We start from the raw sequence: 17379 nt of genomic DNA, 5'->3' as shown, positions 1-17379 counted from the left end.
GATGCGGAGGCGCCGCGAGCTGGCGGCTCCCAGCCGGTGGTAGGAACTGAGATTCGGGCTGGTGGGAACTGAGATCCAAGCAGGGGCCAGTGTCAGCTGTGACTTGGTTCTTAAGGACGAAGCCCAGGCAGGATACCCTGGGACTCTCTCCTTCCCTGTCCTCTTGAGTTCCCTCTGTGAGAGGCCCCTGCAGAGACACAGGCCTGGGAAGATGCAGCAGGAGCTCCAGATTCAACCATGCTTTATTGAGGACCTACTAGGGGCTAAGCACAAGCTAAGTGCTCCCACAAACAGTCTCTCCAAGTTAAGGGACTGTCATTTCGGCTGTGGAACATGGTCCTGAACTCAGCCAGCAGCATTATACAGACGGCTCTCACCAACAGCTCCTTCCCTTCGAGCCATAGCTCTTCTCCCACTTTCAGCCCCTTCTCTCAGCCTTCCCCCATCACCCGGCCTCCTGCCTCTTAGGGATTTTCTAGCCTTTGGGGAGCTGCTGCCTTCAGGCTGACTGCGGAGCCTCAGGAACCTTTTGGCCCCAGATCCAGTAGAGGTAAAAACCTTCAAGGGGGGTGGGGGGGGTCCTGATTTCTGGACTGGGTGGGTTCCAGGGACCAGAAGACATGAAACTGCCAGGAAGCAAACTGCCCCCCAGTTGATGTGGGAACCTAGCTGGTCCATGTAGCTTTCTGTTTCAGCCAGTTTCACTTCCTGCTTCTCCTCCAGGCCTTGCACAATGCTGGCAGGCAGGCCTGGGAAAGTGCCACTGCAACGGTGGAAGAGACACTCAGGAAGCCGCCCCAGGAGGCTGTGCTGGGGCATTTACAGCAAGAGGGGAGGAGGCTGTGTTTCCTTCACCTCCTGTGGAGAACTGAGGGTCCTTCCTTCACCCTGTCTCGGGCTGAGGGCTGCAAGGCCAGGTCTCTCCAAGTGTGGGACTGCTCTGTCCTTAGCCTGAGCCCTGCTTCTCACCCTCCAACCTGCAGGCCCTACCTCCTACCCATCACCCTCCATCGCAGTCACCCGCTTGGGGTTCAGAGTCACCTCCATGCGTGGACATATGCCCTTGACCTTTCTAAATGCTAAACTTTCCATGTGTTTCTCTACAGCCACTTTCTGGGGCCTGGCCAAGGGTGTGGGCCTGGGCCAGGGGCCAGTGGGGAGCAAGAACCTGGGTGCTGGAGGCTTGCTGGTTGGGCCCAGATTTCTTCTGAGCCTTGGAGGCCCTGCAGGAACTGGCCCTCAGCTCTTGTCAGCCCTGGGCAGAGCAATGGAAGCCACAGAGGGGTTGGCTTGCCTGCCAGAAGGCCCAGGGTTGTCTGAGTCCTGGGCCTCAGGCATGGATTAAGACAGGAACCGGAACTTGTAAAATTAGACTAGGAAGATTTCAGATACTCCTGGCCTCAGATAAAGTTGTGCTCAAATCACCATCTTGAGGCAACTGCCAGGGGTTTGGACATAAGGATTCAAGGGTCTGATGAACTGAGTTCTAACATAGGCTGCAATTTTAAAGAACTTTAGAGCCGAGAAAAACCTCAGAGGATATCAGGACCAAATCTTTCCAAAGGTGGATGAAAGAACAAAGGTCCTGGGATAACGGCCCCATTCTTGTTACACAGAGCAAGCACCTAGGACCTGACTCCCAGGTGAGCCTTTCCCTGGCCAGGCTTGGCCTCAATGTCCTCTCAGTTTACCCTGAAAGTCCTGGGCCTTGCCCATCTGACCTGCCACCTCTCCCCTGGCCTGTGACTCCGCCACACCAAAGCATGACTCCTTGGGTTTAAGGCCATAAGTCAGCTAAGGAGGGGGTGGGGGAGGGGCCCAGATCAGGCCCCAGCTCTCCTAGGCAGCTAGCATTCAGCTGGGGCGGGGTGGGGGGGTCTTGGCTAGGAGATAAAGGCCTGAGGCAGCATGGAGCCGAGATACAAACCCACAGAGAAAAACGGATGGGTCCTGGGTGTCTGGAATTTGGACAGGAGGCTGTGGCCTGGCAGGGCAGGGTGTCTACCGGAGGCTGGACGGGGCCCTGTGCCACCCCGGCAGCTCTGGTGGGGCAGTGGGGTTGACTGAGGACAAGGGGTAAAGTGCAGGTCCAGGCTCTGGGTCCGGGACTGGGATTCCCTGGCTTGGCCACCCTGGCCCTGGAGCCTCTTTTGCATCCTGTTCTGGGGGCGGTGGGGGTGGGGGTGCACCCAGGGCAGGGGGGTGGGGAGGGAGCCAGGCGTCAGTGAGCCTGCTGCCTTCAGAGGGCCAGACGGCGGGGGGATCGGGTTTCAGTCTAGCCATATTTTTGGCTGGATGGGCTGGGGGCCAGCCGGGCGGGCGGGCGGGCACAGCTGCCCAGAGACAGGCACCCCCCTCCCCAGCACACACACTCACACAACCTCTACCCAAACAGGTCACCACCGCTGGCCCACCCCACACACACCGCCGGTGGAGGGAAGTTCAGGCATCGGTCCGTGGCTAGTGAATCCCTTTGGGCTTCTGGAGACCGTTGCTGAGTTTCTGTAGCGTCTTCTTGATCCGCAGCGCAGTGAGGCGGGCAGAGGGGTTGGGGTACCAGCACTCCCGCATCATCTGAGCCAGGCCTGAGAGGACCTGGGGTGGGGGGAGGGAGAGCAAAGCAGAGGAGAGGAGGCAGAGTCATGGGGTCAGGGGGGATGGAAAGGAAGAGGCCAGGAGGATGCCCCACGGGGCGGAGACCCCAGCAGGACAGAACGGATGAGAGGAGGGAAGCAGGTGTGTCGAAAAGAAGGTGGGGGAGGAGAGACAGAAGTGGGAGGAGGGAGAATGGCGGGAAGCAGGCAGGATGAGGAAAGAAAGATGCAAAATGAAAGAGGAAGGGAGTGGAACGAGAAGGGGATGGAGAAAGGCAGGCAGGATGCAGAGGGTCACTCAGATCTTCAGGGACGCCCTTTGGCGTTTACAAAACAACTTGCCCCACCCCCACCTCTACCGAGAACCAGGAAAGGGGACCTCTCCATGTCCCCATCTGCATGCAGCCGGACCCCAGTGCAGAAGGCAGCAGGTCCCTGTCCCTCCACCAACCCTGGCAGGCCCAGTGGACCCTGGAAGATTGGGTGGTGGGTGCCCTCGAAATGCATCTTTCCAGGGAGGAACCCACCCGGGAAGCTCGGTGGTCCTCGAGTGAGGTCCTCAGCCTTACCCCCGCCTCAGAACTTGAGCTGGTTCCTGAGAGGGAGTGTATGTGTGTGTGCAAAGGCATGCATCTGAGTGGTCTCTTGTGGATCCGCATGTGGTGCAGAAGTGTGCCTGTGCGTACGCACACACACCTGTATATACATGTGTATGTTGAGTCATTCTTTCCATAAACATTTCTTGAGTCCCTATTGTGTGCCAGGCACTGTGACAGGTAACCGGGATGGAAAGGTCAGCAAAGGAGATGCTCTTTGTCTTCATGGGCTGACAGTCTGGCAGATATGTGCATGTGTGAGTGTGTGTTTGTGCAGAAGAGTGTGCATGACTATATGTGTCTCTATGTGTGTGTGTCCTATATAAGTATGTAGAGTGTTTTGAGAAAAAAACAAGACAAACCAGCAATAACAAGAACTGCATAGCTGGAAGGGTGACAGAGAGCCTCTGACTTTTCAGGTCAGGTGAAGGGTTCTGGAAATCCTGGAAAAACCAGAGGGTCCCCAGAGGTCCCCAGGCAAGGATGAGGTCCCCAGAGAGGGAGCCTGGACTCTGTCCCCCACAGTCTCTCCAGGTGAAGTGGAAGCGGGACAGAAGTTCCTGGGCCCAGCACCCCCAGCTGTGGGCCACCGCCCCATGCCATCCCAGCCCCCCTGGAGGCCTCACCGGGTCTGCAGCCAGTCGGTTGGGGATGGTGGGTGTCTGCTGGTCAACACACACCACCTTCTTCATGTCCTCAAAGCTGGGATCATTAGGCACCACATCATAGAAGGGGGGCCTGTAGTCCTCGACAATGCCTGGGGATGGCAGGCAATGGGGACAGTCACTCAGGATGCCAAGGAGACCCAAGGTCACCCAGCAGAGAGCCCTGCCCACCCTCTGGACCAGGGACCAGGAAACTAGCTGCCTGGCTATGCTATCCCTGAGAGGGATAGCATAATATGATAAATAAATAAATATATATATATATATATACACACACATATATATATATATATATATATATATATATATATGTATTTTTTTTTGTCTTTTTGCTATTTCTTGGGCCGCTCCCGCGGCATATGGAGGTTCCCAGGCTAGGGGTCAAATCGGAGCTGTAGCCCCTGGCCTACACCAGAGCCACAGCAACACTGGATCCAAGCCGCATCTGCAAACTACACCACAACTCGAGGCAACGCTGGATCGTTAACCCACTGAGCAAGGGCAGGGGCCGAACCCGCAACCTCATGGTTCCTAGTCGGATTCGTTAACCACTGCACCACGGCGGGAACTCCCCGATAAATATATTTATAAATAATTATTATTACTTCCATTTTAAGCTTCCCATACATGCCAGGCATTGTGCTATAAACACTGTACACGCATTATTCTGTTCATCTTCACAGCAACCCGATGAAGTGGGTACTATTTTTACTCCCATTTTACAGATGAGGGAACTGATGCTCAGAAAAGTGGAACCAGGGTTCCACAAGTAGTAATGGCAGAGCCAGGACTTAAACTCATCCTATTCCTAAGCCACATCTTTTTCCAGTTGATCCACAGCTGCCAAAACAAGCTGGTATTGCTCCCAGGCCCCAACTACTACATGTGCCCAATAATATCTAATGTTTATTGAGCACTTACTATGTGTCAGGCATGAACATTTAATGCCTACCTACATGGCATTGAATCCTCACAACATGATGAGCTAAGAAATACTATTAGCTCTACTTTATCGGCAATGAAATAAAGATCAGAGAGGTTAAGAAACTTGTCTAAAATCACACAGGTAGTAAATGACAAAGCTATGATTTAAGCCCAGAAAGTCTAACCAAAGACTATGCTCTTGGAGTTCCCGTCGTGGCAAAGCAGAAACGAATCCGACTAGGAACCATGAGATTGCGGGTTCGATCCCTGGCCTTGCTCAGTGGGTTGAGGATCCGGCATTGCCGTGAGCTGTTGGTGTAGGTCACAGACATGGCTTGGATCCTGCGTTGCTGTGGCTGTGGCGTAGGTTGGCAGCTGTAGCTCCGATTCAATCCCTAGCCTGGGAACCTCCATATGCCACGGGTTCAGCCCTAAAAACCAAAAAAAAAAAAAAAAAAAAGAAAGAAAGAAAGAAAGACAATGACTTTGACCTCTAAACTACTCTTGAGAGAGAGCAGCTGCTTGACTGCTGCATGAGGTATGCGGAGCAAGGAGAAGGGGGAAAAAAACACATCTCCAAAGAGAAAGAGCTTTTGACCCAGGTCCAGATAACATGCATCCACTCTCAGGGAGGGCACAGGCCTCTGCTGACTCCCTCAGCCAGGCTCGTCCCTCCCCTCATCATCCCAAGTGCACGGTCCTTAGCAGGAGCTTTCTGAAATGATGCCTGTGGAATGGCAGACGGCTGGGGCAGGAGAGCCAGACCCCAGAAAAACACCCTGGGCCCCACCCTGCTCCCAGCCTGAGGCTGGGGGCCGCAGCCACACAGCCGCAACCTCGGTAGAGCCCGCGCCAGCTGTGCTCCCTGTGGCGGGCTTCCAGGCCAGCCCTGGGCTGCTCGAGCCCTAATCAGTGCTGCACAGAGGCCTGAGCGTGTCTAATGGGCCTTTAATCAGCGCCGGGGCTGACACCAGATTACAGTGTTTATAATGCGCCACAAAGCTGTGTGGGGTTGACAGAGCTTCTCTCCGCCCCAGGAGCCTGCAGTTGGCCTCCCCCTCAGCCCAGGCTGGTGCTGCCTTCCTTTCCTGCCTGCTGCCTGGTCCAAAGAGCCTCGGCTCCTTCCAGGTGCCCCCTGCCCCAGCCCCAGCCTCTAGGCTTCCTATCTGAAGGGGCAGGAACCTGAGCTCCATCCAGAGGGTGGTTCCCAACCTGTCAGGACTTGTCCAGAGGAGGGGTCCCCCACCAGAAGCCCCTCCCCATGGACGGCCTCCACAAAGACTGACCAGCTTCCCACCTGGTCCAGATCATCACCCATCACCCATGCACCCAGGGCTGGGAGAGCACCAGCCACAGGGCGGCCCCCTATATGGGGCCATCGGCAATGAAGTCCCTCCTCCTGCTCCCAGCCCCTCCCAACCTGAGTCCCCTGTGGCACCCACGGTAATAAGAAGGCAGCACTAAGCAGGCAGTGCAGGCGCTGTTACATCTCGTGTTTTTGTGGTCAAGGAAACCAAGGACCAGTGAGGTGTAAAGTAGCACAGAGTTAATAAAGAACACTGGCCCCGGAGTCGGACTGCCTGGTTTCAGGCCCCAGTGCTGCCTCTAGCTGGCTGTAATTCTGTGCCTCAGTCCCCTCATCTGTAAAATGGGGGTGATACCGGGTCAAGCATTTGCTATTCCAACAATAATTGCCACTAACATTTACTGAGCTCCAGAACTGCTCCTAAACATAATGCCCCCAATACTTTATCTGATTATTTCAATAACTGGAAATGATTATTATCATTACCATTAATATTATTAATTATTATTATTTTTTTTACAGCTGTACCTGCGGCATATGGAAGTTCCCAGGCTAGGGGTTGAATTGGAGCTGCAGCTGCCGGCCTACGGCACAGCCACAGCAACGCAGGATCCGAGCCACACCGAGACCTATGCTGCAGCTCACAACAACAAAGAATCCTTAACCCACTGAGCGAGGCCAGCAATCAAATCTGCATCTTCAGGGAGACAATGCTGGGTCTTTAACCTACTGAGCCACAACGCAAACTCCGATAAATTATTTTTACTCTCACTTTACAAATTAGGAAACTGAGGCAGAGAGGTTTAAGTACCTTGCACACAGTTGATGGCAACATCAGGAACTGAACCTAGGCAGTCTGATTACCAACCCATGTCTGTTTTTCCTTCCTTCCTTCTTTCTTTCTTTCTTTCTTTCTCGCCTTCTTTCATCTTTTTAGGGACACACCTGTGGCATATGGAGGTTCCCAGGCTAGGGGTCTAATTGGAGCTGTAGCCACCGGCCTGCACCACAGCCACAGCAAAACCAGATCCAAGCTGCATCTGAGACCTACACTGGCCTTCACAGCAACATGGGACCCTTATCCCACTGAGGGAGGCCAGGGATAGAACCTGTGTCCTCGTGGATACCAGTCGGTTTCGTTACCACTGAGCCACAAGCGGAACTCCACCAACTCATACTCTTAACCGCTAAGCAATACCACCTCCCTGCCAACACAGGACGATTCCATAAGAGAATACATGTATACGGCATAGCATATGGCTCATATTTAAACTCAATACATGTTAGCTGCTATTAATATTTCTGTTATTAGCACTTACTCATGATTTCACAGCCAGAATCAGACTCAGATGAACCTTAAAAAGTCACTCAGCTGAGCCAGTGGTGAGTGGCAGTAAAGAGAACACAGGAGGTCTAACCACAAGCCCCTCCGGCCATGGGCACCAGCCATGGCAGGAAGCCGTCTCCTGCCTGTCTATTCCCCTTTTCCCACCCTGTGCAGGAGCCTCACCGTTGACAATGGTCCGCCTGGCGATCTCCCACAGCACCAGGCCAAAGGCCCAGATGTCCGTCCACTTGTAGGACTCAAAGCAGTCAGTGCGGATCTGCTCTTCCAGCACCTCGGGGGCCATGTACCGCTTGGTGCCCACTCGCGGGTTGTTGCCGATGTCCAGGTAATCGCTACCCTGGGAGTGCATCACAGCCAGGCCTGTGGGTACCCAGGCCTGTCACTCCTGCCGCCCACCCGAGCCCATAGGCAGGGCTGGGGGAGGGGCGGGGCGTGAGGTTGAGATGGAAGTGGGGACACAGAGCAGCCCGTGGAGACCTGCCTTGAGGGGGGGCTGGGAGACAGCAGCCCCAGGGAGAATAACAGAACAGCCCAGTTTCACTTCGCTTGTGCAGCGCTCTCTGGGTGCAAGAACCCAGCGAGAGGTGAGCAGGCGAGGCAGGCACCATGATGCCCATTTCACAGAGCTGAACCCCAAGGCCTGGTGAGGGGCAGCGATGTAGTCAGCGAAGCCGGAATGAGAACCCAGGTGGCTGGCTCCCTGCCCCCTTTCTCCCAACTCCTGGAGCCCAGCTGGTGTGGCGGAAGGAGTCTGGGCTTGAAAAGAGTGTTAACGCAACTTGTGGAGGTGCGATGAGACCACACACGTCTGTAGGTTTTAAAGCGCCAATCAGCGTCCTCCTCGACGCCAGGCATCCAATCAGGCAAAGACCGAACCGAGAGGGAGCGCGCACAGACCCCCCCCACGCCCCGCCCCCTTGAGGACCCGCCCCTCCCCGCTCACCCAGGTCTGCGATGCAGCACTGCAGGTTGCTCTTGACCAGCACGTTGCGGCTCTTGAGGTCGCGGTGGGCGATGGCCGGCTTGCCCTGCGTGCCGAAGATCTCCACGTGCAGGTGCGCCAGGCCGCAGGCCGCCGACACGGCTAGCCTCAGGGCCAGCTGCGGCTCCAGCGTCTGCCTCTGCAGAAAGTCGTAGAGCGAGCCATGCTCGTGGTAGTGCGTGATGAGCCACAGCTGCGTGCTCGAGTTGCGGGACGTCATGTCCGAGGCGATAAAGCCTGTGGGCGGAGGGTCAGGTCGCTCACCAAGGGGCTGGGGATGAGGGAGATGAACCAGTCAGGGCTGGGGACAGAGGATGCGCTAGGTCAGGGTGCATCCTCCACCCACCCATGGGGTGGTGTGGAGGCTGGTCTGGCTTAGGTCAGAGAGGAAGCCGGAGTCAGCGTTTGGGGCTGAGGGCTGGCTGGGAGTCCTTCAAGGGTAAGTCAGTATCCAGATTGGGGAGGGGGTGTGATGGTCCCGCCCTGAGTGCAGGAGGGTGACAGGGGGGCCTGGCATAGCGCGCCGGGCTTGCCTAGGATGTTGTCGTGTCTGAGCAACACCGTGTTGTAGATCTCAGTCTCCCGGAACCAGGACTGTTCATCCCTGGAGGAGAAGATCTTGACCGCCACACTCTCGCCATGCCACAGGCCCCGCCACACCTCGCCATAGCGGCCCTTTCCTGACCCGAGGGCAAGAGAGGAGGGAGCGGGTCACATAACTGGGTGCGCAGAGCCCACGAAGCCGGGAAGAGCCCCTCCCCCTCCCCCATTATGCTGCTGCACGGACTGCATCTGCAGAACCTCTGATGCTTATGTTTATGTTTAATTTCATCCAGATCCAAACACAGCTGGCAGCCCCCCCCCCATGTGCCTCTTGTTCCTGCAGAAGTGTCTGGCGCTGACCCTGCTCCAGCCCCCTCCCTGCCCAGCAGAATTCCCATTCTGACCCGGCCCTGGCCTGGCCTGTGAGCGTGGAGGGCAGCAGCTCCCTCACCCCTCCAAGCTCATGGGAGCTCTGGGTCCCCAGCCTTACCCACACACTCCACCAGGGCAACCTGCCGTGCCACTGTCCTCTGTACCAGGAAGGGGAGCCCTGAGCCACTGCCCGTGGTGCAGTCACTGTCCATGAGGTCCTGGGAATACCAAGAGGCCACTGAGAGAGAGGCAGCCCTCATCCACCCAACCCATTTCTCCCTCCTCAGCCTGGGCCCCCTGCTGTCTCTCTTCACACTCCTCATTCACCAGCCCCTCCCTTCCAGCGCCCAATCAAATCTCTACGTGCCTGCCACGTGCCTTTCTCAGCTACCTGCCATTCAGTACCCCCTCCGATTCTGTGGCCCCCGTCTTCCCACCGCCACCCTGTGTCCCAGGCTCCCCCAGGCCCGTACCCCCAACATGCTGTCCCCCTGCTCAGATGCCTTCAGGATGAGGCTGGACTCGCCCAGCTCGCTGTTTAGGCCCCGCTGCTTCTCCTGCCTCCGCCGGACATGCCACAGGCCCAGGGCACCCAGGGCCACCAGGACCAGGAAGGCCAGCACAGGGCCCAGGATCAGAGGCAGCTGGCTGTCTGCTTGTGGCTGCTCCGGAGGAGTCTGGGTGGCTGGCGGAGGGGGGACACTGAGGCCCAGCTCCCTGCAGGCCAGATGGCACCCCCGCCCCGCCCCTCTGCCAGTCAGATCCCAGAGTCCTGCCTCCCCCGCCCTCCAGGCCAGAGCATGAGAGACAAGCAGGGCAGGGTGGGCAGAGTCTGAGAAGGCGGGCAGCTGGACGTACCCTCCAGTGCCAGGGACACGTTGTGGTTGCAGAGGGAGCTGTAGCAGCAGTAGTGGTTGACGAACTCAGTGGGGTGCCCCCTGCAGAGCTCCTGGTGCAGGTTCCCACAGCCCCGATGTTCCTGGGGGTGGCCGCCCTCCTCCCGCACCAGCACTACTGTGCACCAGGCCCCCTGGCAGGTGGGCCCCTTGCAGTATGGGTTCTCACACGTGCAGGTCACCAGCAGATCCCGAGAGGGCTTCACGGGGTTGCCTGGGAGACACACTGGAAGCTCAGCCATTCTGGGCCTGACGCCCCAGGATGCACCTACCACCCAAGTCTGCCCACCGCCCCTCCCTCCTGAGGGCTTAGACAAAACTTTTGAGGCCTTGGTCCATCAGCTGCATCCTCAGATTATCCCTCTCCCCCGTGCCTTATCCTTGCCAGGGGCAGCTGACACCCATGAGAACCAGGCTTCTCGCCTCTCCCTGATTCTAGGCCCTCCCCTCCCAGTTCCAGGCCCAGTTTGGCCCCCAGCCCCTCCCTGCCCATATCCCCACTGTCTATACCCACAGGTGGAGGTTCCCACCCTGGACTCCGACAGAGCACCAGCCTATGGGTTTGGATCAAGAGGACAGCACAGGAGAGTGGGGTAGCTGGGGGCTTGGTCTAACTGAGCCTGTCTCCTGCCCTCCAGCCAAGCTCCTAAGCCCCCTTCTTCCCCAGCTCCTCAAGTTCAGCCCAACAAGGGCTGAGACCAGATCGCCCTTCCTCCACCCAGGCCCCCATTCCCCACCTGCTCCCCCCAAACTCACCCTGGGTCAGGCTCAAGGCCATCAGTAGCATCAGAAAGCCTCTCTTGGGAGGGTCCAAGGTCATGGTCCCTGGAGAGGAGAAGGGGTGCAGTAGGATCTACGAAATGGGATCCCCTCAGTGTTTGCAGCCACTGACTGTGGTCCCTCCCATCCAGAGGAAATCACTGGGAGTTTTATTTGGGGGGGCAGGGAGGCCTCCTCTCTACTCTCTGTGTCTGGCTTTGGGGTGGGGCCTGCAGGGGAAGTCCTGGTTCACTTCCCCATGGAAACCATTCTGTTGGGGTAAAGGGTGGGGAGCCATGTTTAAGTGACGGAGAGCTTGGGGGCTCCCAGCCATCCTGCGGCTGCTGAGCTCAGCCTGCAGGGCGCCGAGGGCATGGGGCTGGGGTGGAAGGAGCGTCTCTTCAGCAGTACCCCCACCCTTCTGTCCCCTGCCCTGTGCCCACCCCTTCCCAGCCTCCACCCCTTTCCCAGTGCCCCCCCCACCCCAGGCCTGGCTGCCTCAAACATAAACAGGCTCCTGTCTTCACTTCCTGCCATTCAGGGGCCCGTCAAGCTGGGAACAGGAATCAAGATTGTTTAGATTGGGGTCTGGATAGAACAGGCAGGAGTCACGCACAGAAGGGAGTTCAGGGCATAGTCTCAGGGCAGGTTGGAGTGGCTCCGGGGTCTGCGGTGCCATCCGGGGCTGGGACACCCCCATGACAGAATCCTAGGGGGACACCCTGGGACTCACAAAACCCAGCTCCTTATTTTAGAGAAGATGGGGATCAAGGCTCAGTCAGGACAGGAGGCTTGTCCAAGGTCACATAAGATTCAGTGGCGATACCAGGGGTCCAGACTCCAGTCCAGGGCTTTCTCTACTCCTCATCCCAATCCAGGGTGGCAGCGTGTCTGAGCCGTCGGGGAGCCGTCGGGGTTGTCACGACCACACAGAGCTTAGACAGTGTGGGCCATGTCAGGTGCAAAGGGACCACTCTGCACCCTTATCAGAGCCTAAGATGGGCACTCTCTGAGCCACTCCCCGGCCCCTTTCTCTCTCTTTGCTGTCCCAGGAAAGGGTGGGGGAAGGGCCAGTGATGTGGAGGGGAAGTGAAACATACTTAGGCACTGAATGTTTGACCTTCCGTGGCTGGTTAAGGTCGAACTTTTCCAGAAGTTTGGTGGAGAGTGTTAGGGCAGTGATTCAGATCTATGATAGTTCCCATCTCAGGTCCCAAACCAGCCAGGGCTTCTGAAGCCACTCCTTCATTTCTCAAAGATTCAGAACAAGAAGATTAGGGTTGAGACCGCAGCAAGAAGGAAGGAGGTCAGACAGCAGGAAGGACTTTCTGAATGGTGGCGAGTGTGCCTGCATCCCCTGAGTTGACATGGGGCGGGGGGGCGGGGGGGCTGTCTTCTGGTATGCCATAGTAAAGCTGGGAGGGTTGGGCACATGGCCACCTAGGGTACAGAAGACCCCTAGTCTAAGAATGGTGCCAAATGAAGATCCATGAAGCTGAGGTTCTGGGGTCAGGATGACTGGGGGGACCGAGGGGGGGTACTCTGTGAGCCTCTCCGGCTGGTGGCAGCTCTGGCCTTCCTGCCTGGGCTTCCTCTGCCCCAGAGGCCCAGGGCTGGGGGAGGAAACGGAGCCCTGGGCCGCTACAGCTGTGTCCTCAGGCTCTGCCTGACCTCCTGCCTCTTGCCCCTCCCAGAAGGCAGTGAGGACTCTGGCAAGCACTCTGTTGTGAGACTGGCAACTGGAAGGGGAGCCCCAGGCCAGCTGAATTACCCACTGGGGTAAGGGCAGGAATCCATCTCTCCCAGAAAGCAGCGAAGGAGAAGGTGAGCAGCAAAGAGGGAAAAGTGGGTACCAAAAACGATGATAGCCAGCATCCTTCGAGGGTCCTCTACCCATGCTTCCACTTCTCTGTGTCCCAGTGCGCCCTCTCACCCACTTTATCACACAGCACAATCACCTGAAGTGCTCTGTTAGAAATGCACACTCACGGAGTTCCTGTCGTGGCTCAGTGCTTAGCAAACCCAACTGGCATCCATGAGGACGTGGGGTCCATCCCTGGCCTTGCTCAGTGGGCTAAGGATCCTGGGTTGCTGTGAGCTGTGGTGTAGGTCGCAGATGTTGCTCGGATCCTGTGTCACTGTGGCTGTGGCGTAGGCTGGCAGCTCCAGCTCCAGTGGGAACCCCAGCCTGGGAACCTCCATATGCCCCAGGTGTGGCCCTAAAAGACAAAAAAACCAAAAAAAAAAGAAAGAAAAAGAAAACAAGTCCACATTCTTTCATCTCACCCCGACTCCAGATTCTGACTCAGTCCATTGGGACCAGGAAAAAACAGAAACATGTATTTTTAAAATGTTCCCCAGGTAATTCTTTTTTTTTTTTTTTTTTTTTTTTTGTCTTTTTTGTTGTTGTTGTTGTTGTTGTTGCTATTTCTTGGGCCGCTCCCGCGGCATATGGAGGTTCCCAGGCTAGGGGTTGAATCGGAGCTGTAGCCACCGGCCTACGCCAGAGCCACAGCAACTTGGGATCCGAGCCGCGTCTGCAACCTACACCACAGCTCACGGCAACGCCGGATCGTTAACCCACTGAGCAAGGGCAGGGACCGAACCCGCAACCTCATGGTTCCCAGTCGGATTCGTTAACCACTGCGCCACGACGGGAACTCCCCCCAGGTAATTCTGATCCGTTTGTGCGGGTACCGCACTGGGAGAGCTGGGTCCTACACGATGCTGAGACTGGTCCCTGTGCTTTCATTTCACTGGGCAGGGCCCTGCTGGGTGAGTGGGCGTGCAGTGCAGAGGTTGGGGACCCCATGCCCTGACTCCTACTATAGAACAGACACACAAGGCTAAATGCTGGAGCCAGACACTTGGAGACACTGTGGATGGAGGGTGGGGTATGGGCTTTGTTCAGGCAACCTCTAGCCTCTGGAACCCAGGAACCAGTGCCAGGAGGGCCTGGAGCATTTGCAGAATTTGTCTCTGGTCTAATCCTGGGAATGCGGTGGAAGGAAACTGTGACTGTTTTTTTTTTTTTTTTTTTTTTTTGTCTTTTTAGGGCTGCACCCATGGCTTATGGAGGTTCCCAAGCTAGGGGTCGAATTGGAGCTACAGCTGCTGGTGTACCACAGCCACAGCAGGCTGGATCCTTAACCCACCGAGAAAGTCCAGGGATCGAACCTGCATCCTCTTGGATAATAGTCAGATGCATTTCTGCTGAGCCCTGACGGGAACTCCAGACCGTCCATGTTTTATCTGGGCCCAGCGCACAGTTAAGTACAGGAGGGTGCTGAGTCCAGACCAGTCCCGGCTCAGAGCTGACCCTGTGTGATTTGCCCTCAGACCCGATTCTAGCACAAATAGACTCCTGGGGATTGTTGCTATCTTTTCACTTCTAACAAAACTTCCTGGAAGATCGCCTGCTGACAGAAGCATCACACTTTTCAGCCAGAAATCACAAATGCTAAACTAATTTCAAACACGAACTTACCACTGTGAAATTCTTCGTAATCAGTTAAACCTGCTCCACGTACTACTTCTGCGCTAAGTACCACACTTTGAAGGTTGATCTCAATTAAGCCTCATGACCATCTGACGGGGAAATGGAGGCTTGGAGATGTGCGAGTTCTTGCCCAGAATCACCATGGGGGTCTTGATCAACTTAAATTGCTAGTAATAAATCCTCCCTTGGTCCTTTTACTCCTCCAGTTGTTTGATGTGAAGTAGGTCCCTCAAAGGAGGAAAGAGGGCAAGCAGGGGTTGCATTTACATTGCTGTTGTCATCACCGGGTGCCCCATGTGAGCTGCGTTCGAAATCCTCTGCCTGCTGTAGGCTTGGTCTTAGGTGGGGAGAACCAGGGTAGGGGTGTGTTCAGAAGGTGGGTGCTAAGCTTACTCCCCAGCACACCTGAGGGATGGATGTAATCAGCTCCCATCAGCAGCAGTGGCTCAGCACAGCAGGGACTGTCGTGGGACCGGAAGTGCCTTGCTCTGCACAGTAGCAGGTCTTGTCCAAGCAGCAGAGGACCAGACTGAGCTGCCCATCCTGGGTTGCCCCTCACCATCATAAAGCACTTCCAACTGCATCACTTCCTGAGTTCCTCACAGCAGGGGGGCGGTGGGTAGCCCCAAGTCTGGATTTTAGGACCTCTGGCAGAATGCAGAGGCAGCACAGTGTAGCGCAGAGGTCAGGCTGTGGTCTCTGGCTCATGGAGACCCAGGCTCAAATCCCTGCTTCTACCACTTAGGGCTGTGAGATGTGGGGCAATTCTTAAACCTTGCTGAGACTTAGGTTTCCCTATGAAAAATGGGAATGATAACAGTGCCCATTTCATAGGTGTGATGTAGTCAGATTATTTAGCAGAGTACTATGTACTACTAGCTAAATACTACTCTTTAGTAGAGCACTTAACAAGTATTGCCAAAAAAACCAACCATCCATGGCATCTTGGACAAATGATTCCAATCTGAATCTCTCTCCTCTTCTGTAGGATGGACATAATAACACCTCTTTTATTAGGCTGTGGCCAGGATTACATGAGAAAAATGTATTCAGGTGTCTACATAGTAAGACCTCATTAAATGGTAGCTATTTTTAACCACCTGATGGGAGGAGAGGTCAGGTCCCAGGACACATAAACAATAAGAGGTCAGAGATGTCAGACAGACTCTGACTCAGGCAAAAGCTGCCCCTACAGAGAGGCTGAGCGCTATTGTCCACTATGCCCCTGTCCTCAGAGAAGAAAAGAGGGGCTGGCCAGCCCAGGATGGTCATAACAGCACTGGCTTCCAGACAGACTGAAAACCTGGGGTCCCAAGCTGGACCCCTTGGACCTGGGATCCCCTTGGACCTGGATCCTGAAGGAAGTCCATGGCTTGGGGATTAACTGACTACACGGGGTTGGAGGTGAGGTTGCGGGGAGGGGGTTGTATGTCAGATTCCTTGAGTGAGAGCTGCCCGGGTTGGTCTGGGAAAGGTGGGCTTCACAGGGAGGCTGAACAGCACTGGCAGCGGACACCCACTCCCGGGTCAAGCCAGGCGCCTGGAAGGACGGGTGACTTCCTTCTCTGGAAGTGAAGCGGGGCAGGTTTCCTTCTGCTCACCTTATGGATGAGGATGGAAGAACAGAGAAGCTAAGTGACTGGCCCCAGGAGCAGCGTTTACTGATTCCCAGTCCGGTTCGGTCCAGCCCCCTCCAGTCTCAGGCGGGGTGATGGGAGGACCAAGGGCAGCGTGCACGGCGGCGAGGGGCTGGGACTAACCCTACGGCGACCTTTCTGAGGGGCTCTCTGGGATCTGCCCTGCGGAAGGGCCCATTGAGGTGGGGGTCAGCCGCTCCCCCTTCCCCCGCTGGCCCTGCCCTTGCACCTCCACTCACCTCTGGGCCTGCCCGGCGGGCGGCGGAGCGCAGCGTGCAGCGGGCCGGCCTCCTCCTCTCCCCGGCAGCCTCGGTTGCACGACGGGCGCTGAACAGCGGGCCGGGGTCCTTGGTTCGGGGTCCGGGTGCGGCCCCGGGGCGGGGCTGGGGCCGGGGAGGGGCTCGCTGTGCGCGGCTGGCGCCGCGGCCTCCCGGGACTGGGAAAGGGGCTGGAGCAAAACTGTTTCTTATTCCAGCGTCTTCCTGCCTGGCCCGGCTCCACCACTCCCTCCTAATAAACCGCTTCCTATTGCCCAGCTAGCCGACGGCCGCCCGCTCGCCCCTCTCCGAGGCTCAGAGCCCGGACCCTCCTCCGCGCGGCTGCAGACCCCAAGGGCCGCCTCCCCCTCGGCCGCCCCCGCCTGGGATCAAGGCCACGCGCCCGCCCCCAGCCTCCCACATCCGCCTCCCCGAGGGGGCGGGCCTTGGCCGCGGGCCGTGGGGGTCTCGTGGGGTCCAGGCACAGAGCCATAGGGGCCAGAGCCGGACGCCAGGCACCGTCTGAGGATGCCTGAGCAAGGCTGGAGGTGGAGGCGCGTCTCCAGCTCAGAGCCGCCCGAGGGGCAGCCTGGAATCCCAGACGGGAAGGGGGCCACCAAGAGAAGAGCATGCATTCGGGGAGGGCAGCATGGAGAGAAGTTACCTGTGCGTCCACCCAAAACGCTGAGTCTTCTGCCCAGAGGCTCAGCAGCAAGAGCAGAGTTTGGGGCTGGCAGGATCCAAAGTATTTTGGCTCCACCCTCTCCCCCTCTCCCTCAGGGACTCCCCACTCGTCCAAAACCCTCAACCTCCTCGCTGGGCCCCTTCACCCCCTCTTGTTCCCTCCTCCCTTCCACAGCCTCGCTCAGCTCAGCGCTCAGGCACAGGGTAAACAGGCCCAGATGGGGCAGCTCTGGGTCAGTGGTGACAGTCCAAGCCCCTGGGCTGCAGCACAGCTCAGCGCGGGGAAAGCACCACCAGCGGCCAGAGTGGAGGGAGAG

The 17379-nt window shown here is 56.9% G+C and overlaps 1 protein-coding gene across 5 annotated transcripts; it reads right to left on the bottom strand.

The window, feature by feature from the left end:
- Positions 1-224: 224 nt before the first annotated feature.
- On the bottom strand, positions 225-16743 carry ACVRL1 (activin A receptor like type 1). 5 transcript variants are annotated; one of them, XM_084955721.1, is made up of 11 exons: positions 16361-16743; positions 16086-16283; positions 10983-11051; positions 10189-10440; positions 9804-10015; positions 9449-9548; positions 8949-9095; positions 8377-8652; positions 7596-7793; positions 3817-3947; positions 225-2595 (listed from the first exon to the last, which is right to left on the bottom strand). In XM_084955721.1, the coding sequence occupies exons 3-11, from the start codon at positions 11044-11046 to the stop codon at positions 2461-2463; spliced, it is 1515 nt and encodes a 504-aa protein (XP_084811847.1). In that variant the 5' UTR covers positions 11047-11051; positions 16086-16283; positions 16361-16743; the 3' UTR covers positions 225-2460. The 5 variants fall into 5 exon arrangements, with proteins under 5 accessions (XP_084811847.1, XP_084811845.1, XP_084811846.1 ...); XM_084955719.1 differs by lacking the exon at positions 16086-16283 and adding an exon at positions 14473-16085; XM_084955720.1 differs by lacking the exon at positions 16086-16283 and adding an exon at positions 14473-14712.
- Between the last annotated feature and the right edge of the window lie 636 nt (positions 16744-17379).

This window comes from Sus scrofa, chromosome 5, assembly GCF_054392235.1.
Source record: "Sus scrofa isolate SSC_HxYL_T2T_F1_AM1 chromosome 5, Sscrofa_HxYL_maternal_Yorkshire_Landrace_v2.0, whole genome shotgun sequence".
Lineage (NCBI taxonomy): Eukaryota > Metazoa > Chordata > Mammalia > Artiodactyla > Suidae > Sus > Sus scrofa.
Note: the sequence above shows the minus strand (reverse complement) of the source record. Positions and strands in the feature narration are given on the sequence as shown.